At 40.0% G+C, this 22679-nt stretch overlaps 1 protein-coding gene across 1 annotated transcript in view; it reads right to left on the bottom strand.

Annotated features, from left to right (window-relative positions):
• Positions 1-3530: 3530 nt before the first annotated feature.
• Positions 3531-22679, bottom strand: part of zbtb40 (zinc finger and BTB domain containing 40) — a 95620-nt gene continuing 76471 nt past the window's right edge. Inside the window, exons 17-18 of the mRNA XM_039754923.1 lie at positions 8543-8763; positions 3531-4663 (exon numbers count right to left, since the gene is read on the bottom strand). Of these exons, the coding sequence (XP_039610857.1) occupies positions 4481-4663; positions 8543-8763 (404 nt within the window). The 3' untranslated portion in view covers positions 3531-4480. The remainder of the gene's footprint in view (positions 4664-8542; positions 8764-22679) is intronic.

Raw genomic sequence — 22679 nt, 5'->3', positions numbered from 1 at the left:
TGTCTTACTTCCTTTTCTGCTCTACCTGTACGTGAGAGGTAAATGCTATTTATTTTCTGTTCTTCCCACCTGTTTTATCTTGGTAGAGTAATATGTATATTGCTCTACTTTCCCCGATTGTATTATTAATATGTAACCTTAGAATGCATAATCTCAAAGACTTACCACGGTTTATAAGGTATTATTGTATATAACTTATCCCCACCTTCCCTTATATATCTATAACCTCAGGCAATTAGATGTAGTAAAAAGACAAGCAGGGATTAAGTTACACATAAAATAATGAATTACTGATAATATTCATAAATAATAACAAAATGCAAAGTACATTTGAATATTGGCAACCATACAACCTGATTAAATGGTGATGTGTAATTCAGGTGGCACACAGACTTGTAGTTACTTAAAATGTCTCTAGTTAAGGCATCATTGGTGCTCAGCTTTCAGCCACATGTCTGTTCAAAATGGCTGCTGAGCTGTGCTCTTCATTGTGTTGTCTTCATCATCACAGGTTAGCAAGGGATGCTTCTTTCAGATGTTAATAAGAGACAGAGTGAGATAAAGCAAGCAAATTTATGGGCTTTCTGTCCAACCCCTACAGCCAATAGGACATCACAGTACTTAAAGGCCTCTTAGACAAGCCAATTCCAAACAGCCATACCTCAGACCAATGGGGGAAATAGAACATCTTAACACCCCCCAAACCATATGTTAAAGTACACCTTAGCCTACTTGCAGGGGTAGAAAGACTTTAGCAAAGAAACACTCGCCAAACTGGTTTAAGACACATCCCCAAATCCTGTCGTAAAATTACAAATAGACTCAGTCGTAAAAGGGGAAGCAAACACGAATGCCTCTCACCAAAGTAACACTAAATTATATTGCTTTGCCTAAATTATAAATAAAGACATACAAAACATTTATCAAGTTACAGTATATGCAAAAATCTCACATCACAACACTCCCCTTTAAATGATGCAAATACTTAAAAAGTAAGTCTTTTTCTCTCATTTGGTATGGGCAGGCAGATTACCATAGAGGAAGTCTGTCTATCTGCAACTGCATGCTGGCAAATGGAAGCTTGAGCTAGGACATGGATGGCAGCAACAGTCTGCTGATTTTGATATTAAGGAGGAGGTGGTAGAAATGGTACCCAGTCATTATCCTCCTCGAAGTGTAGTTAATGTTGGAATTGAAGGAGCATTAGGAATTTGATGGTAAAGGGAATTTTGGAACTGCCAAAGAATTTGTATTGGGGAGCAGCCCCGATTGCTTATGCTCCTGTTCCCATACATTTTCTTTCATCTTTTGTATTTTTCTTTTGATTTTCCTGTTTTCTAGCCATAATTGAGTTTTCATGTCTGTCACCCAGGTCACCTTTCAAAGCTTTTATACGCGCTTTCTTTAGTCCAATACTTTGCATCTTTGGACTAGAAATCTTGCAAATTAGTCCATCTGTCCCAGTTCAAATGATTGCACATTCCACTGGCCATCTCATCAGTCCTGCAGGCTTATTAAATCTGTTAACATCTGGCCCATATTTCTTCTTCTTTTCTTCTTAAGTGACAAAGTGGTAGCGCTGCTGCCTCGCAGTAAGGACACCTGAGTTCGCTTCCCGGGTCCTCCCTGCGTGGAGTTTGCATGTTCTCCCCGTCTCTGCGCGAGTTTCCTCTGGGTACTCCAGTTTCCTCCCACAGTCCAAAGACATGCAGGTTACAGTCATGGCCGAAATTATCGGCACCATTTCTCCCAGAAAATTGTTGCAATTACAAATGTTTTGGTATACACATGTCTATTTCCTTTATGTGTATTGGAACAACACAAAAAAAACAGAGAAAAAAAGCCAAATCTGACATCATGTCACACAGAACTCCAAAACTGGGCCGGTCAAAATTATTGGCAAATTTTCAAAATTGTGGGTAAATCGTTTTATTTCAAGCAGATGATGCTCATTTGAACTCACCTGTGGCAAGAAACAGGTGTTGGCAATATAGCAATCACACCTGAAGCCAGTTAAAATGGAGAAAAGTTGACTCAACATTTCTATTGTGTGTCCGAGTGTGCCACACTAAGCATGGACAACAGAAAGGAGAGCAGAGAATTGTCTGAGGACTTGAGAACAAAAATTGTGGAAAAATATCAACAATCTCAAGGCTACATGTCCATCTCCAGAGATCTTCATGTTCCTTTGTCCACTGTGCGCAACATAATCAAGAAGTTCACAACACATGGCCATGTACCTAATCTCCCTGGACGTGGATGGAAGAGAAAAACTGATAAAAGACTGTAATGAAGGATAGTCCGAATGGTGGATAAACAGCCCCAATCAACTTCAAAACATATTCAAGCTGTTCTGCAGACTCAGGTTCAACAGTGTCAGCTCAAACTATCTGTCGACATCTGAAAAAAATGAAACGCTATGGAAAGAGAGCCAGGAGGACCCCACTGCTGACACAGAAACATAAAAAAGCCAGACTGGAGTTTGGCAAAATGTACTTGAGGAAGCCAAAATCCTTCTGGGCGAATGTGGACAGATGAGATCAAGGTAGTGCTTTTTGGTAAAGCTCAACATTGTACTGTTTACAGAAAATGGAATGAGGCCTACAAAGAAAAGAACAACGCAGTACCTACAGTCAAACATGGTGGAGGTTCTAAGATGTTTTGGGGATGTTTTGCTGCCTCTGGCACTGGATGCCTTGACTGTGTGCAAGGCATCATGAAATCTGAAGACTACCAAAAGATATTGGGGCGCAATGTAGGGCCCAGTGTCAGAAATCTGGGTCTGCGTCAGAGGTCATGGGTGTTCCAGCAGGACAATGACCCCAAACATACCTCTAAAAGCCCCCAAAAATGGTTGAAGACAAAGCACTGGAGAGTTTTGAAGTGGCCAGCAATGAGTCCGGATCTAAAACCGATTGAACACTTATGGAGAGATCTCAGAATTGCCCTTCAAATCTGTGAGACCTTGAGCAGTTTGCAAAAGAAGAGTAGTCAGAAATTCCAGTTGAGAGGTGTAACAAGCTTGTTGATGGTTATTTTTTCCAAAGGGTGTGCAACCAAATATTAAGTTGAGGGTGCCAATAATTTTGTCCAGCCTGGTTTTTGAGTTTTGTGTGAAATGATGTCAGATTTGGCTTTTTTTCTCTGTTTTTTTGGGTTGTTCCAATGCACATAAAGGAAATAAACGGGTGCATACCAACACATTTGTAATTGCAACAATTTTCTGGGAGAAATGGTGCATTTTGTGGGAAAATTCCAGGGGTGCCGATAATTTCGGCCATGACTGTAGGTGCACTGCCAATCCAAAATTGTCCCTAGTGTGTGCTTGGTGTGTGGGGGGGTGTGTGTGTGTGCACTCTGCAGTGGGCTGGTGCCCTGCCCAGGGTTTTTTTCCTGTCTTGCACCCTGTGTTGGCTGGGATTGGCTCCAGCCGACCCCTGTGACCCTGTAGTTAGGATATAGCGGGTTGGATAATGGATGGATGGATGGATGTATACAGAGTAGCCAATTACAGAACCAACATAGTAAAATGCTCTTCCCAGAAACCTTTAATCACCTCCATATCTACATGACCGGAAAACAGATAAAGGTATTGTGCTGATAAATGAAAAAAAAAAAATACAGAGCCACAATGTTTCAGCTGTTTAAAAAGAACGACGTGATAAGCATTTCTGTTTAATTTTGTTGAACCTTCATCTGAAATACTGCAGTGTGGAAATAACCTTTACATATTTTAACTAAATTTACAAGCAACATGTACACAGATGAGGGAAAGAAGATATTTACACATATCCACACAGCTAATCACTTTTTAAGAGATATCTCTTTCTGAGCTAGTCACTCTGTCGGCTTCATCAATGTGTTTGACAATGTGACATGTCCAGAAAGATATTTTTTTTCTAGAATTATGTCTGCAGAAAGCTGTGAATGCCTCCATTCTGCACTTGCAAGTCCCATCAATGAAGTGACATTTCTGACGGTTGTGAAGATTCAATATCAGTAGTAGTTCATAAAGCAGTTCTCTGAAGCTACAGGGTTGTTCACAGGGCTAGGAGGCAGATTGTCCAGCAGTCTGAAAAGCAGCAGTCAGTCAAAAACAGCTAAAAACTCCATCAAAACAGGAGCACCCATCTTTCTTATTTATTTAATTTTTCAGCCCCATGTAAGGAACAAGACTCTCAGATAATATTTCACAATTGATTGGAGTCATTTATTTACACATAACTTGAATTTATTGGCTGCGGTGGGTTGGCACCCTGCCCAGGATTGGTTCCTGCCTTGTGCCCTGTGTTGGCTGGGATTGGCTCCAGCAGACCCCCGTGACCCTGTGTTCGGATTCAGCGGGTTGGAAAATGGATGGATGGATGGATGAATTTATTGGTGTGAATTTTCCTTAAAATCTAAATGACTATTGGTGGTGAAGATGCATGGCTGCAGGTCTATCTTACACTTGCCAGAGTCCACTTGCCTTTAACTGGTATCATTGAGTGTCACTGCATATTAGAGTAACTGTTCCTTCCAGAAGATCCTCCATCGCCACGGCCACAATCTCAGATCTGGGCGAATGGCCCTGTGTGTCCGCCAGTGCAACGTACACTTGTGAGGCCGCCACCTGAGACTTTTCAACTGCGATGACCTGCTCCGATGATCCAGTTTGAATCACCTTAAAGAAAGTACAAAAAATATTTGAAAGCAGATAATTGTGCTGACACTGTCTGCATACATTAAGGCGATATCCAGCTGCATTGGCAGCAACAGCAAGTTTATTTAAATGATAAATAAAAAATAGAAGCTACTTGGGCTTACACATTAGGATCATTAAATTCATCAGTGCAGATCTCTGTGCTGTTTTGGCAAGAATAGGCCAGATGTATCTGACAGACATTGCATCAAGTGAGAATCCTAGGTATGGAGCAGGGACCGTCACACATTTACATTCAGCACACTGGGATTAACGGTGCCTATAAAAATTATTCACCCCTTTGGAAATTTTCACATTTTATTCTTATGCAACACTCAATCACAGTAGATTTAATTTGTCTTTTTTGATATTAATCAGCAGAAAAGACTCGTTCCGAATGTCAAAGTGAAAACGGGTCTCTACAAAGAACACTAAATTTTTAAAATAGAAAACAAAAAATAATTGATGGCATAAGTATTCCCTCCCCCTTTAAAGTCAGTATTTAGTAGATTCACCTTTTGCAGCCATGACAGCCTTGAGTCTGTGTTTACAGGTCACTCCCAGCTTTGCACACATTGTCATTACAATATTTTCCCCCCATTCTTCTTTATAAAACTGCTCAGCCTCTGTCAGATTACATGGATGTTGTGAGTGAACAACATTTTCCAAGTCCAGACACAAATTCTCAACTGGAGTGAGATCTGGTGTTGACTTGACCACTCCAGGTCACTAACCGTTGTTTGTAAGCTATTCCTGTGTTGTTTTGGCTTTATGCTTAAGGTCGTTGTCTTGCTAAAAAATAAACCTTCTCCTAAGGTGCATGTTTGTTGAAGACTGCATCAGGTTTTTTTTCCATGATTTCCCTTGTTTTGCTGCATTCATTTTCTCCCCTACCCTCATATGTCTTCCAGGGTCTAGTGCAAAAACAACCCCAAGAGATTAATGCTGCCACCCCAATGCGAGAGAGAGAGATACAGATAGAGATAGGGAGATAGATACTTTATTAATCCTAAGGAGAAATTCACATACTCCAGCAGCAGCAAACTGATAAAAATAAACAATATTAAATTAAAGAGTAATAAAAATGCAGGTAAAACAGACAATAAATTTGTATAATGTTAACGTTTACTCCCCCTGGGTGGAATTGAAGAGTCGCATAGTGTGGGGGAGGAAGGAGCTCCTCAGTCTGTCAGTGGAGCAGGACGGTGACAAAAGTCTGTGGCTGAAGCTGCTCCTCTGTCTGGAGATGATCCTGTTCAGTGAATGTATTGGATTCTTCCTGATTAACAGGAGCCTGCTCAGCGCCCATCGCTCTGCCACGGATGTCAAACTGTCCAGCTCCATGCCTACAATAGAGGTTGCCTTCCTCACCAGTTTGTCTAGGCGTGAAGTGTCCCTCTTCTTTATGCTGCCTCCCCAGCACACCACCACGTAGAAGAGGGCACTCGCCACAACCGCCTGATAGAACATCTGCAGCACCTTATTTCAGATGTTGAAGGACTCCAGCCTTCTAAGGAAGTTTAGTCAGCTTTCTCCTCTCTTGCACAGAGCATCAGTATTGGCAATCCAGTCCAATTTATCATCCAGCTGCACTCCCAGGTATTTATAGGTCTGCACACAGTCTCCTCTGATGATCATGGGGTCCAGGAGGTATGTAATGTAATGTGAAGCGTACAGTAATATCTCATTTAGACCAATAACCAAAAAGCTGTTTTTTTTGGTCTCAACAGACCACAGAACCTTCTTTCATCTGACTTCAGTCTCCCATAAGCCTTCTGGCAAACCTCTGTGTGTATTTTTTTCAACAGTTGCTTTCTCTTTGCCACTGTCCCATAAAGCTGTGACCAGTGAAGCACCCAGGCAACAGTTGTTGTCTGCTCAGTCTCTCTTAATTCACCTACTGTAGTTTTATAACAAGTCTCTTGGAGGTCTCCCTCAAATAGTCTTCCTCTTCTTGCACAATAACTGGGCGGCCTTGTCTAGGCAGATTTCCAGATGTGCCTTGCTCTTTCTATGTCTTAATGACTGATTTAACTGGACTCCAAATGATATTTAGTACCTGGGATATTTTATTGTCCCCATTTTTTAACTTATGTTTTTCAATCACCCTTTTCACAGAGTTGTTTGGTGTGTTCTTTTGTCTTCCTTGTGTAGATTAGGCCTCCATACTGTCTCACCACAAGTTGGACCTTTAAGATACAGAAGTATTCATACTGCAAGCAACTGAAACCCCAGACAGGTGATATCTATTAAACAGACTATGTGACTTCTAAAACCAACTGGCTGCAGTCGGTGTATTATAATGTTTTGTTTTGTATTTGTAATTCACCTTGACATTAAGATTTTTTTTTCTGTTGATCAGTAACAAAACTCAAAAAAAAAATCCACTGTGATTGAGTGTTGTATAATAATAAATTGTTAAACCTTCCAAGTGCAGAATATTTTTATAGGAACTGTAGTGGAAGTGAGCTTTTAAAATCTAAACTCAAATTTGATCAGTTTAAATTAACATTCACAAGCACAATTAAACCATTTCATGTTCGCAGAGAGTTAGGGCCAGTCACAACAGAAATGGGCACAAGGTAGGCACTAAGCAACTATGGACAAGGTGCTACAACATTGCAGGGCTTGCTCACAAACTCACTGACACTCATACTAGTAAAGTTTAGAATTACCAGTTAACTTAAACACATCTTGGGCATGCTGGATGGAAAACCAAAGTACCTAGAAGAAAATCTACCCAGACATACAGAGAATGTGCAAACTCCACACTGACAGCTACTAGGTGCAGAATTCAAACCCAATGATGATAGATTAATGAGGCAATAGGCCAACCTCTGCACCACCATGCCTCCCTCTTTTAAGAATATAATAATTTTGTCCATAACTTGCTATACAGCCTAAAATACCTCATTAATCTGGGTTATAAAACTTTAAATCTCAGCTTGGCGTTATCATGCTAAAGATCCATCAAGTACCACCATCTCTGTGAAGAAAAACTTTATAATGACTGTACAAAATCTACTTTTAGTCAGTTTCTACCTGTGCCACTGAATTCTAGTAACAGCTGGCATCCACCCTACTAACTAACTTCTCAGGTTTAAACACTTCACTCGTGTCACCTCTTGATTTCTGTTTGCATAAACTATATCTTTAATGACATAATTCAAAAAGCTGGAAAAGGGGGGATTAGTGGAGGCCAGAAAGGGCATTGAAGGCTGTCTGAGGAAGTCACAAAGCCAAGGGTTAGTCCACCGGAAGCAACAGAAAGCTACAGCTGTGCTCCAGACACATTTATGGTCACCTAGCCTTTAACTGGACAGCGGCAGGCCTCCCATAACAATGCAGAAGTACTACAAGGCCTACAGATGTGCTATGCTCCCCTCCACAACAATGTGTGCATAATCTTATCTCTCACTCTCCAGCTTTATCACAATTTCAGGAACTTTTTAACCGCCCCTTTGTACTTTGCAGCATGGCCAGTGCTTTGGAAGTCTTCAAAGGGTCAAAACTTAAAAGGATCTCTGATTCCTCAGTCTGGGTGAGTGTTATATTGAAAGAGATGAGCAGATAAGAACTCACCTGCCAAAGAGGAGAAAGGACAGGGCAGAGGTCTGGAATGAGGTAGAGGAAAGAAAGTAACTCTCTGTATAGGTAGGCCCAAGAGGGGTATGGTTTTTGCTGTTTTTGGTTGTATATTACTCTGTATCCTATCTTTCTGTTAAATAGCATCTAATTTAAACCCTCGTCTCATGTCAATAAGCCCCTATTCTGGTTGAAAGCCAAAATATATGGGCATCATTCTGAGTTTTCACAATTATCACCATACAAATCAACTCTAATTATTGAAAGCTGACTTACCATTTCTGGAGTATGTGCTGAAGTTTCAGGCTGTGCTGCCCCCACGTGTTGACTTTGGTAGTGTTCTTCCAGTGCTTGCTGGGTAGGGTACAGCATATCACAGTGGCAACAAGCAAAGGCTGTCCCATCCTGGCTGCAGTGTTGCGTGCTGACATGCTGCTGCAGGGCAACAGGGTATAGGAATGTGTCTCCACAGTAAAGACATTTAATTGGTTTCAAACCTGCAAAAAATAGAAAAAAACCTCAGCATAAGCCTGGAAAAGACTCGCTCAACTCCTTTGTCTTTCCATTGTTATCAGAAACTATGCCATCTGATTTTTTTTCCTTTATTCAAGATACTGAGATTCTTATGTGTGACATTGTGCGAGAGCTATTTTTTTTTTTTTTTAACAGAGAACAGTTACTACAAATAGTACTTACTTTACCACTTTATCAGTTAATATTTGCAACATAATTAAGAATGATATCCAGATGAAAAATTTAATTTTTTAGCAAAAAAAAAAAATGAACCCTCAGGCTGCAAGATGTCTGCTGTATTAAAAACTTACACCCAGTAGGTTACATTTGTTTCACAAGAGGCAGTTTTTCTCTTTACTTTATAATGCAATGGGAGTGCAATGTCTGACCTAATGTTGCTACTCGTACAGGCTTTGTGTCCCTATATGCTCCCTCAGGAAATGGTGTTAGGAAAAAAAAATAAAAAATGGATGAAGAGTGAAATGATTGTGAAAGTTTGGTATCCCATTTTTAAAGATTTTACTTAATTTGAATTGAAACCCTTAATCTGGGCCTGTAATAATGGGGCTCAAGTTAAAATGGCTCCTTAATTTTATCAACTGGCAAGCTACTATAGGATTTGTTTTTATTGTAAAAGACTCTGTAAACTTTTTTAATTAATCTGGGGTGCTAATTCAACTTTTCCAGTTAACATTTTACTTCATTAAGGTCTAAAGGGGCCATAAACATATAATGATGTTCTTTTAAATTTACGTACAGTTTAAGGCTGTAAGTGTAACATGTTTATGATATCACTTGTACTACCAGTTCGTTTGAAATGTATCCTTGTAAAGTGCCCTGCGATCATGCATTCTATGGATAGGGTTATATAAAATAAAGATTGATTGGCTGATATCAAATTTGATATTATATATAGTTCTTGGGCGGCACGGTGGTGAAGTGGGTAGCGCTGCTGCCTTGCAGTTAGGAGACCCGGGTTCACTTCCCAGGTCCTCTTTGCGTGGAGTTTGCATGTTTTCCCCGTGTCCGTGTGGGGGTACTCCAGTTTCCTCCTACAGTCCAAAGACATGCAGGTTAGGTGCATTGCTGTTTATAAATTGTCCCTGGTGTGTGTGTGTGTGTGTGTGTGCGCGCGCCCTGCGGTGGGCTGGCGCCCTGCCTAGGGTTTGTTTCCTACCTTGTGCCCTGTGTTGGCTGGGATTGGCTCCAGCAGACCCCCGTGATGCTGTAGTTAGGATATAGCGGGTTGGATAATGGATGGATGAATGGATAGTTCTTTGACATCACTGTAGGCTTCCAGGGGTCTCATTTATAAAGCATAGCATGGATTTGAACGTGAAAATAAGCATAAAACAGAAAATATGAAATTGACTTATAAAACCTGGCATACACACATTTCTAGGTAATTTACCTTTAAAAATAACAATCATCTTGTAAATGTGCGTACATGAACATGTCTTGAACCCTGACCAATGGCTACCATGAAACAACCATATATGGACTATGCTAATCGGCCTCATAAATATGCAATGATGATGCAGTAGAATTTTATTGACTGGTTGAGAAGCCTCTCATTAGATGCATCCAGCCATCACCAATTGTGTTTGAAGAGTCCTATGGTGCCATTCACATGGAAATGAAGTGCCTGTCCTGTGTGCTCTGGAGTCAGAGAAAAGAGTGAGGCGATAGAGTCTGAGCAGGTAGCCACCATCACCTGGCTCATGTAATGACATGACTACTTTCACAATGAATAGTATATGCTATAAGATAAACTATGAACTGAGCCAGTTACTTTACCAACAAGCCAGCCATCATATACAGCACCTTCAGCAAGTCGCCTAATCAATGCTACTTTGCCTCAAAATAAATGGATCAGGGGTTGACCCAGGCCACCATGCCACAATGTTTGTCTGTCTCATCTTCGCATCACAGATGACTTTATGTGCTCATGAAATGTCACTGCTCACAGCTAACAAAAGCAGCAACATTCTCGCTAGGTATCTTAATTTCAATATGAGTGTTGTTAATTGTCATGATTACGTTAGGAAAACCGGACACTGCTGCCAAGTTCCTTTTTATGTTGGCGTGTACAACCAAACCATACATACACTGAATGTGGCACCTCATCTGTTATTTACAGTACATCCGGAAAGTATTCACAGCGCATCACTTTTTCCACATTTTGTTATGTTACAGCCTTATTCCAAAATGGATTAAATTCATTTTTTCCTCAGAATTCTACACACAACACCCCATAATGACAACGTGAAAAAAGTTTACTTGAGGTTTTTGCAAATTTATTAAAAATAAAAAATCTGAGAAATCACATGTACATAAGTATTCACAGCCTTTGCCATGAAGCTCAAAAATGAGCTCAGGTGCATCCTGTTTCCCCTGATCATCCTTGAGATGTTTCTGCAGCTTAATTGGAGTCCACCTGTGGTAAATTCAGTTGATTGGACATGATTTGGAAAGGCACACACCTGTCTATATAAAGGTCCCGCAGTTGACAGTTCATGTCAGAGCACAAACCAAGCATGAAGTCAGAGGAATTGTATGTAGAACTCCAAGACAGGATTGTCTCGAGGCACAGATCTGGGGAAGGTTACAGAAAAATTTCTGCTGCTTTGAAGGTCCCAATGAGCACAATGGCCTCCATCATCCGTAAGTGGAAGAAGTTCGAAACCACCAGGACTCTTCCAAGAGCTGGCCGGCCATCTAAACTGAGTGATCGGGGAGAAGGGCCTTAGTCAGGAGGTGACCAAGAACCCAATGGTCACTCTGTCAGAGCTCCAGAGGTCCTCTGTGGAGAGAGGAGAACCTTCCAGAAGGACAACCATCTCTGCAGCAATCCACCAATCAGGCCTGTATAGTAGAGTGGCCAGACGGAAGCCACTCCTTAGTAAAAGGTACATGGCAGCCCACCTGGAGTTTGCAAAAAGGCACCTGAAGGACTCTCAGTCCATGAGAAACAAAATTCTCTGGTCTGATGAGACAAAGATTGAACTCTTTGGTGTGAATGCCAGGCGTCACGTTTGGAGGAAACCAGGCACCGCTCATCACCAGGCCAATACCATCCCTACAGTGAAGCATGGTGGTGGCAGCATCATGCTGTGGGATGTTTTTCAGCGGCAGGAACTGGGAGACTAGTCAGGATAAAGGGAAAGATGACTGCAGCAATGTACAGAGACATCCTGGATGAAAATCTGCTCCAGAGCGCTCTTGACCTCAGACTGGGGCGACGGTTCATCTTTCAGCAGGACAACGACCCTAAGCACACAGCCAAGATATCAAAGGAGTGGCTTCAGGACAACTCTATGAATGTCCTTGAGTGGCCCAGCCAGAGCCCAGACTTGAATCCGATTGAACATCTCTGGAGAGATCTTAAAATGGCTGTGCACCGACGCTTCCCATCCAACCTGATGGAGCTTGAGAGGTGCTGCAAAGAGGAATGGGCAAAACTGGCCAAGGATAGGTGTGCCAAGCTTGTGGCATCATATTCAAAAAGACTTGAGGCTGTAATTGCTGCCAAAGGTGCACCGACAAAGTATTGAGCAAAGGCTGTGAATACTTATGTATATGTGATTTGTCAGTTTTTATTTTTAATAAATTTGCAAAAACCTCAAGTAAACTTTTTTCGCGTTGTCATTATGGGGTGTTGTGTGTGGAATTCTGAGGAAAAAAATGATTTTAATCCATTTTGGAATAAGGCTGTAATATAACAAAATGTGGATAAAGTGATGCGCTGTGAATACTTTCCGGATGCACTGTATGGCTTCCAGTACAGCAGGCATGACGGTGCTGAAGCTTGGCTTTGATATTCCTGACCTATCAGCCAGTTAGCTTTAAAATTGTACGTTGCCGAAAGCCAACTGTTATTAAAACCTGGATTTAAACAGGTAGAGCCTGATTTCGGGCAGTCTGTCTTTCTAATACCACACTCAACTCAGGACATAATTTCAAGAGAAAGACTCTTGAAAGTCTAAAGTAGGCTCATAAGACCGTCATCATCATATGCAAAAAATCCAAACAGTCCCTAAAACTTGTTCTCTTCATTTATGACCATTTACATAATCTTCGAGCAGTGTCAAACAAGACATGTTGCGCCAAGCATTAGACCACGGGGTCATCAATCACAGTCCTGGAGGGTCGCAATGGCTATAGATTTTAATTCCAGTCAGTTTCCTCTTGTGTATTTATATGCTTTCCATTGGCCATATTATTCATAGCTTTGGACTGGGTTATCATTTTTATGCAGACGATACTCAACTCTATTTCAATGTTAAAAGTGCAACTTCAGAGTTTTCTCAGCTCACAACTTGCCTCAGGAAAATTAAAACCTGGATGGAGCAGAACTCTTTAAAATTAAATTGCAACAAAACTGAACTCCTACAAATTGGGAATAAAGTGCAGCTTAATAAAATGAGCTCCTTCCCAGTCAATCTTGGCGGTAATCTCATCAGACCTGCATCTTGGTGTCATTTTTGATTCCTCCCTTTCTTATTCCACCCACATAAATCACATTAAGAACTTACTTTCACCTCCGTAACATATCACATGTTCACTCCTTCCACTCCTTTTCTAATGCGGAGAAACTTGTCCATGCTTTTATCACATCCCGCATCGATTATTGTAATCCCTCCTGGCAGGTGCCCCTTCTAATCTTATATCACAGCTCCAGCTTATTCAAAACTCAGCTGCAAGAGTCCTTAATCAAACCAGCAGCAGCAAGCACATCACACCCATCCTGCTTCACCTTCACTGGCTCCCTGTGTCTTACAGAATCGAATATAAAATTCCACTAATAACCTACAAAGCCTTAAACGACCTTATGCCAAACTACATCAGTGAACTTCTCCATCACTATGTGACTGTCCGCCCACTAAGGTCCTCTGATTGTGGCAATCTTGTTGTGCCCCACACTAATCTACACTCCATGGGTGACAGGGCCTTCAGCTGTATAGCGCCCAGACTCTGGAATGACCTACCGAAATTAATTAGATCAGCTGACTCCATGAATTCTTTTAAAAAACAACTTAAAACTCATCTGTTCAGGAAGGCTTTTAGCTCTACCTGACTATTACCCTTCTCTCAGTTTATCTCTCTGTCAAGATACTCATGTAACCTGTGTGTGTGTGCTAGACCATCAATTATGTTGTCTGTTAGGCTTTTCTCTGAATTTACTATCTTACTCTTCTTTATTTATTTATCTGGTTTAGGACAATGCTGTATACCCTGCCATTCTTACTAAACTCTGTGAAGTGCCTTGACGCATGGGAAAGGCGCTATATAAATAAAATGTATTATTATTATTATTTATTATTATTATTAATAATAATAAACTATAAACAGGCTATACAGCATGACATTAAGAGCTTTCTGTATACAGGTAGTGGATCACATGTGTGTTTTTACTGCACACTGTTTATAATCCTTAGAAGTGACAACAGGTAGCTGATATAAACTGGTAAAAATGTGTAAATATACAATAGGGAACTCAAATAGTCAAAATAGTCACTTTTTGAAGTTTAACAAGTTTTTTTTTTATGTCAATGAACATTTCTAATAACAACTCCGTGATATGAATTATTATACTGTATGTGTGAGGCTTAATTTAGTTGGTTTAGCTGCCACCCATTTCCCAGTTTCCCCAAGTTTTCTGCATACAGATGGGTCTCTTTGCCATAAATATACACAAGTTCTCCCACCAGATTTTCTTTTATAAATCATGACTTTTACATGGATAGCTTCGTATACACATTTCAAGACTCTTTGTGTATGCACAAGTTTTATAAATCCGACCCCAAGTGATTATGCATGCTATTAATAGTGCTATAGAAACTAATAATTGACTGGCTGACTGATTGAAATGCTGCTCATTTGTATTATCTGTCAAGCAGAATATCATATTTCAGTCCATTATGCCTCAGCCTTTATACTGCTTAACACAGTCTTGATAAGAATACTCTCTCCTCTATTGCTGGTAATTCTGACAAACCTAACATGTCAAGTTTTGGTTCTGCTCACTTTTCAAATTACAGTCTCACCAGAGATAGTGATGTATAATTAAGTAAAAATATGAAAAAGTTAACAGAAAAGCATACAGGGAAAACATTAGTTCAATAAATAATCTACTAATTCAGTTCAACCTCTTCCTAAAGATGCAAACAAGATAACCATACATCTGCCTTAATTTATATCATCAGAGAGTGAAGCAAAGAACTTCCTGTGTGCAATTCCTACTGAATATGGACATGAAATATGAGTAAAGAATCCATCGGAGAAGGGAGATGACTATTACTAAGATTAAAATGTTTGTAATCCACAACATATAAACCTAAACTGCATTTTCATGGGAAATTAAACCTGAATTCCACAAAAATGCCACACTGCATACTCTTCTTGTATATTCTGCAGCATGACATTCAGTGTTTCCACCTCAGGCTTCTACTACACCTAGGTTGTAGGACGGCAATGATTCAAAGTGAAATTTTGCCAGGTTTCCAACAATTTTCAAAGATGATGACTAGCATCTCTCAATCACACAGGAGAACCAACTACACCACATTGCTTGCCTGTGCTTTCAGCTTTAATAGTTTTGTGACGGTGAGATATTTGCATATCAGCAACTATAAAAGGCAGCATGCACAACATTTATAAAATGTGACATTACATTTAGATGTGTATCTTGTAAAGATAATGTAACCAATTTGTTAGAGAGACAGCTTCCGCAAATAAAAGCAATGCCTATAAAACTTTCAGTGAGTTGTAAATTAAATGTATGCTTATCTGCAAATTGAAGTCTTAGGTTTAACATTTATTTATTTAGCCAATGCGTTCAGAGTCCTGCAATGCCTTATGTACCTAGTATCTTTGTAGGTTTTCCTCCCATATGTCAAAGATATGTATATAAATTCATTGCTAACTCTAAATTGGAGTGTGTAAGAGTAGGTATGTGTCTGGGTAGACCCTGCTGCAGACTGGCAATGCATCCAAGGTTAGCTTCTGCCTTATGCCCAATTCTGCCAGGATAGTCTTCAATGCCTTGAAACCCTGAATTGTATTAAAGGAATATGACACTTTTGTAATATGTCACTTGATAGCTTGTAGTGCTGGCTAAGAAAAACATTGAATTTCATGTATTCATTTATGGTGACGAGCACTCGACAACAGCAAACAATAGCAAAACATCCATGAGAAATCTCTCATTACTCATGTCGCATAATGCACATGTTAAGTTATCAACTCATGCTCACAAAGTGCACATTTCACATGTTTTTAGGAACACATTTTTGAATTGAATATCCACATCTCCCCTTATTCATTGGTCAAGAGTTGTGTCACACTACTGATCACAGATATAAAAATGTTAACATTGAACATTTAAAGTCAATAACTACAGACAAAATGTAACTAAACCAGTAAGGTGATAATAGAATTAACTTTGTACAACAAAAGCACAGGTTCATTCGCCTTTACTTTCTTGACTTTGTTATGCTCAATTTATAACACCCTCACATTCCCAGCTTCTTGTCCATTTTGTACTTTTATAAATTGCTTTACTGGAGTGCTTCACTTGGGATGGGGTCAAGAAATTGACAGGTCTGAAATTGCTTCAAAGCACTGCACTGCTTACAGCTTTATGACAATGTGTTAAAGCTGACAAGTCCAGATTAATAACAGAGCAAATTTAGCCTGCATGGATACACACATATAACCGGAGGACAGAAGACCAGGAACACCACCACATGTAACAAAGTTAGCTCAGAAAATGTAATAAGAAATATTTTGATATTGTATTTCAGCATCTCTAATTTTCCTTTTAAAAATCACTCATCAATTGTTTATTATAGAAGTGGGAAACACACTTGGGGCATCATGAAAAAGCTAAATATTTTTGCTGTCTTTTCTTTTCTTTGCTGTTTTTGCAGTTCCTGTCTATAGTGATATAAATGTACAATATATTTATATATTGCCCTTTTTCAGTGGCAATCTGAACAATTCACTTGGATGTAGGAGAAAATCTTACTTGCACTTCAGGAATCATCCTGGTTATGTGTGTCCAAATCCAGGAAATAAGAAAATATAGTATACCTCTTTATAACAGGTTATTTGAATTTGTGTGGATGCAGAGATTTTTTGAATGCAGTCTTTTCATAACTATAAAGCTGACCATGCTCCACTCACTGCATGCATTTAGCTTTGTCGCACCTGAAGTATTTAACTCCACACAGTATGCCTATTCATCAGCCTCCCATTTTAAATTCAAGCTGTAGAACCTCCTGTTACATTGATATGCAGCTTTACTATGAGCCATTCAGCTCTTGGTTTTGTGTTACTTCTTTCTATTATCTTCCAATTCCACCTCAAATAGATGTTTTATTACCTTTATTGCACTTTATTTTTTTATTCTGCATATTGCAGTAAATTGTGTATTTTTTTTTTTACAAAAAACTGTGGCTATTTTCATAGATGACCAGTCTAACATTATCTTATGCAGAATTGTAACATTCACTGAGTACACCATTACAAAACAATTCACAAAGCACGCAAGAATATTTTACACAGCACCAAGATAAAACACAATCCTTAATAGTATCCACATACTTGTAATAATTATTCATGTAAGAATATGACAACAACAAGTTTATAATTTTCAACCCCCCCAGGTCAAATACATAGAATTATGACAAGAACTGTCTGGTAATTGTTGAAGACCTTATTTTAAAGTAAAAACTGCAATCAAACTTATAAATAAGTGACAACAGAATTGGAAAAGTTATGTGCTGTGAATTGTCTTATCAATAGAACGATCTCACAATAAGATATTTGGTGAATGGCAGAGAAAGAAAAGCATGTGGCCCAAGTTGAGTCAAACATAAAAGCACAGTTAGTACATGGATATTTTCAATCAGAAATGTTTTAACTTCTAAAGTTGTGCAAATATGTAATTACTATCAGACAAACGAGATTTAATTGATCACATTTTTTCCCTCCAAATGAGTTTATTGGGAACAAAGTGCTCACTCTTAAATAATTATGACGTCATACATTGACACACTCATCTAGAGACAACATACCATAAGAACTGTTGATGTAATCGTCACACAACCATCGAAAAAATAAAACGCAGATAAAAAAACATTTCTTAATGACACTCCGTGTTCATAACAGATCTTCCGAAATAAATTACAGTCGACCCTTGACATACGACCGGCCTGACATGCGAACAACTTGATTTACGTCCAAAATTTTTGTTTTGATTTATGACCAACATCTTGCGTTACAACCCAAATTCGGTCACGTTTATCCGCTTGTGCGATTGTAAACAAACAGCCGAGAGCGTTCGTAAGCGTCAGTCGGAGCCCAGATACATGTGTTTGTGGACGTAATTTCGGTCAGTGCAGTGATTTATCTATATATATAATTCACTAAGACCATGGCAAGCAAGAAGCATAATTGCTAAGGAAGGAAGAGAAGGTAACGAAGGTAAAGAAAGCGATTCTTAAGGGATGTTAGCTAGCGGGCTGGCGCGGCACATGAGGATGTCATCAGGTGGAGTCAGCACCGGCTTGCTTTGGAGTGTATTATTACAGCAGTTCACAACACGGCCAGCTTTGAACTGAGTGCTCTACTACTGTCACTATTAACTTGAGAAACCACAATCACAATCGAAACGAAGAAGGAAATTGTGCGGAAATATGAGAGTGGCGTTCGTGACCGATCTCGCTAATATGTACAGCATGTCGAAATCCACCATCTCGACAATTTTACAAAGAAAAGATTTTGCTCCTTCTAAACAATTATCACCTTCCGTTTCATTCTCCTCCTCCTCCTCCCTTCCTGCAGCCCAAAGATGTCAAATTAAATGGCGAGTACAGTATGAAATTGTTGTTTCTGGTTGGCTCTGCACTTTTTATAACTATTTGGTTAGTACATTAGAAAAATTATTGATGTTTTGGTAAATTATGCGCAAACAACCCTTTTTTATTATGAAAAGGTTAAGTAAGTGTTGCTGTGGGAGGTTTAGAGTGCATTATGGGTATTTCCATTATTTCTTATGGGAAAAATAGTCTTGACTTACAACCAACTTGAGTTACAACCAGCCCTCGTGAACGAATTGAGTTTGTAAGTCAAGGGTCCACTGTATAATGTATAGACTCCCTAAATATTGTTTAGATTCTGAATAGAAAGGCCTATCACCGTAAATATGTAAAAAATAATCTATACTAATAAAAGGCAAAGCCCTCACTGACTCGCTCACTCACTGACTCACTCACTAATTCTCCAACTTCCCGTGTAGTTAGAAGGCTGAAATTTGGCAGGCTTATTCCTTACAGCTTACTTACAAAAGTTAAGAAGGTTTCATTTCGAAATTCTACACGGTCATAACGGTCGACAACGTCCACCATGTTGAACTTTCTTATTTATGGTCCCATCTTCACAAAATTTGGTAGGCGGCTTCCCTGCGCTAACCGAAACCGATGTATGTACTTATTTCGATGGTATGACGCCACTGTCAGCCTCCATATTGAACTTTTCAACGTCACTAATTTTCCAACTTCCCGTGTAGGTAGAAGGCTGACCCCATCTTCACGAAATTTGGTAGGTGGCTTCCCTGCGCTAACCAAAATCGATGTACGTACTTATTTCGGTGGTGTGACGCCGCTGTCGGCCACCATATTGAACTTTCCAACGTCACTAATTCTCCAACTTCCCGTGTAGGTAGAAGGCTGAAATTTGGCAGGCTCATTCCGTACAGCTTACTTACAAAGGTTAAGCAGGTTTCATTTCAAAATTCTACGCGTAACGGTCATAACGGTTGACAATGTTCGCCACGTTGAACTTTCTTATTTATGGCCCCATCTTCACAAAATTTGGTAGGTGGCTTCCCTGTACTAACCAAAACCGATGTACGTACTTATTTCAGTGGTATGATGCCACTGTCGCCCGCCATATTGAAGTTTCCAATGTCACTAATTCTCCAACTTCCCATGTAGGTAGAAGGCTGAAATTTGGCAGGCTCATTCCTTACAGCTTACTTACAAAAGTTAAGCAGGTTTCATTTGAAATTCTACGAGTAACAGTCATAACGGTCAACAACGTCCGCCATGTTGAACTTTCTTATTCATGGCCCCATCTTCACGAAATTTGGTAGGCGGCTTCCCTGCGCTAACCAAAACCAATATACATACTTATTTCGGTGGTATGACGCCACTGTCAGCCGCCATATTGAACTTTCCAACGTCACTAATTCTCCGACTTCTCGTGTAGGTAGAAGGCAGAAATTTGGTACTTATTTTGGTGGTATGATGCCACTGTCGGCCGCCATATTGAACTTTTCAACGTTCTTTGTTACTTATGGGCTCATCTTCAAGAAATTTGGTATGCGGGTTCCCAACACTAACTGAATCCTACTTACATACATATATAAGTCCATAGCCTGCAGCTCAGTCACCGTGTGAGGCGGCGTTGGGTCCCCCATCCCAACGCCTCCCACGTTGTTGGCTGCCTGCTTATATAAGGCCGTCCGTCGCTCCAGTCTCTACATTCCCTTCCTTGCTTCGCCACGGGATTCACGTCTCCCTGCTGATAACTACAGCCTTTTTATTGAATCCACGGCTTCTCCGCTGTTTTATTGTTCATTTATTACGATTATAGTTATTGTGTAGGTATTTTAGACTTACTTTACATTGTTCAGGTACCCATTTCCTTTATCATTCCAACCGTACCCCCATTAACATGTCTATTGAGGTGATGACCATCGATCAAAGAACTGTCACTTACGAGTGGTTTCCATGCCCGGAGAAGGCATCTACCTTTTCCATTCTCTGTGTTACATATTGCATGGCCATATCAGGCTCACTCTTGATATCCGGAGGAACATTGTGTCTTATGTATTGAATGACTGGGACAGGTTCAAGGTGTGGACTGATGACGGTATAGGAGATAATTATTCTACACAGGAGCACTAGAAGAGTGAAATGCTTATGCCCTTCACCTATGCATCTGCATGTGAGTTGATGGCTGCCGGTGAATTGTTCGGTTGTCGCTTTCAAGTGTACTGAAATGGCCAAATATTTTACACCTTTCGACAACCGCCAATGCCTCTTAAACATCTTAGATTGACAGGTGACGATTTCAGTAGTGGACACTTTGATGTTTATGAATGTTTAAACTCTCAAAAGCTGGATGTGAAGTTATCGATGAAACCGGTTGTATACTTACAACGTTTGACAGATGCCGAATGTCTGTTCAACACAAGTCCTACAAATACTGTCGTAACTGAAACAAACCATGAAACTCAAACCGATAGCAGCAATCCAAGCTGTGAGATTTGAAACAAGATTACTTTTCACATGGCCAACTGTACGTTGCATGCTCAAGAGTAAGCTCAGCGCACAGCTTGGTCATATTACAACCGGGTGGCCAAACTCACAATGTGGTATACAAAGAGATCCTTAACAAATAATTATTGGTATATTTTCCCTCAGTTTTAAAAAGTTTAAAAATTTTCTTCTTAATAAAAATTTTAAGGCAGTACTTCGATGCTGCGAAGCGCGGGTATTTTGCTAGTAATCTATATAATAAAAGCCCAGCGGTGTCCGTTTCGGTCGGTCTGTATAGCCACCCGTAGAAAAGCCCCAGTCTGTCCACTCTTAGAATTCCTGCTTACCCACCTCCGTTCTTTCCCCTTTGCTTTTATTTTTCCTGTTCCTGAAAATCTTTTCAAAACAAAAGTAAAGAAATAGACAGAGCGTCACATTAACGTCTTCTCCCCTCTGCCTATTAAATAATCAATAAAATGAAATAAAAAAATCACGAAAGAAACAGAAACCACAACCTACCCGTACAGCGTCCACCTCGCTTCTGGTGTTACAGCCAGACACGTGGTGTATGCAGGTTATGAGGTGTCACGCTAATTAACGCCCGTACTACAACAGATTATATTGTTCATATACTATTAACTATTTACAGGGATCAACTCTTTTGGGGAAGTTCATAACAAAAAAAAAAAATTTAATTATAAATAACATGTGCACTTGAGTATTTCGAGCCCCGCGTCTGAGTCGGATGGTTCCCCTGGTCACCAATTCGTGTGTTTCACTATGCCCACTATGCCTTTCCGTCTTCAGCTACCCATGTGCACTTGTACGGAGGAGACCTTACGGAACAATGCCGATACGAAACGCAACTAAACCTGCTGCTACAAGAGAGGACACATTACAGCATGATCACGAAGCAAAGAGGCAAAGGCGTGACAGTCGCTCGCAAGAAACGGACACTCAGCATTCACACAGATTAGCTCAACGACGGGTCTCTGCTGCACAACGAAAGGCAACTGAAACCCCTACAGAGAGAGAAGACAGATTACGCCGTGATCGCGAAAGAAAGAGGCAAAAGCGTGCCAATGAGACACCCGACGAGAGGTCCTTACGATTGAGTCCTTCAACTGTGGTCATCCAACGCGCAGCGTAGCACGCGCCAAGTGGCTAGTTATAAAATAAATGCTGACTAAAGGCATGCATGCGAGTATGCCTTGAGATGTGTTGTTTCCTGCCTTGGTCTTTATACTGATGGAACAGGCTCCGGGATCTCTGCAATTTGGCAGAATTATACAATTGGGGTAATAGGTATCCTCTAAGAAAGGAAATTTTTATATTTTTGTATTTTGAGGTTAAAAAAAAAAAAGCAGAAAACTAAATTCCTCAAATTTTCCAAAATGCATGGACAGATTTGATTAAAGTTTGGTGACATTATAAAAAAAAGAAAATTATTCAACACATATATGCTCTGTGCTGAGAATGGGCTTAATGAAAACAAAGGCAGAGCAGATGTGATTAACAGACTATGTGAATAGCGCTGCTAGCCAATAGGTCGAACAGATAAATGAAGATGG

Source organism: Polypterus senegalus, chromosome 6 (assembly GCF_016835505.1).
Source record: "Polypterus senegalus isolate Bchr_013 chromosome 6, ASM1683550v1, whole genome shotgun sequence".
Classification (NCBI taxonomy): domain Eukaryota; kingdom Metazoa; phylum Chordata; class Cladistia; order Polypteriformes; family Polypteridae; genus Polypterus; species Polypterus senegalus.
This window is presented reverse-complemented; position numbering and strand designations above follow the sequence as displayed.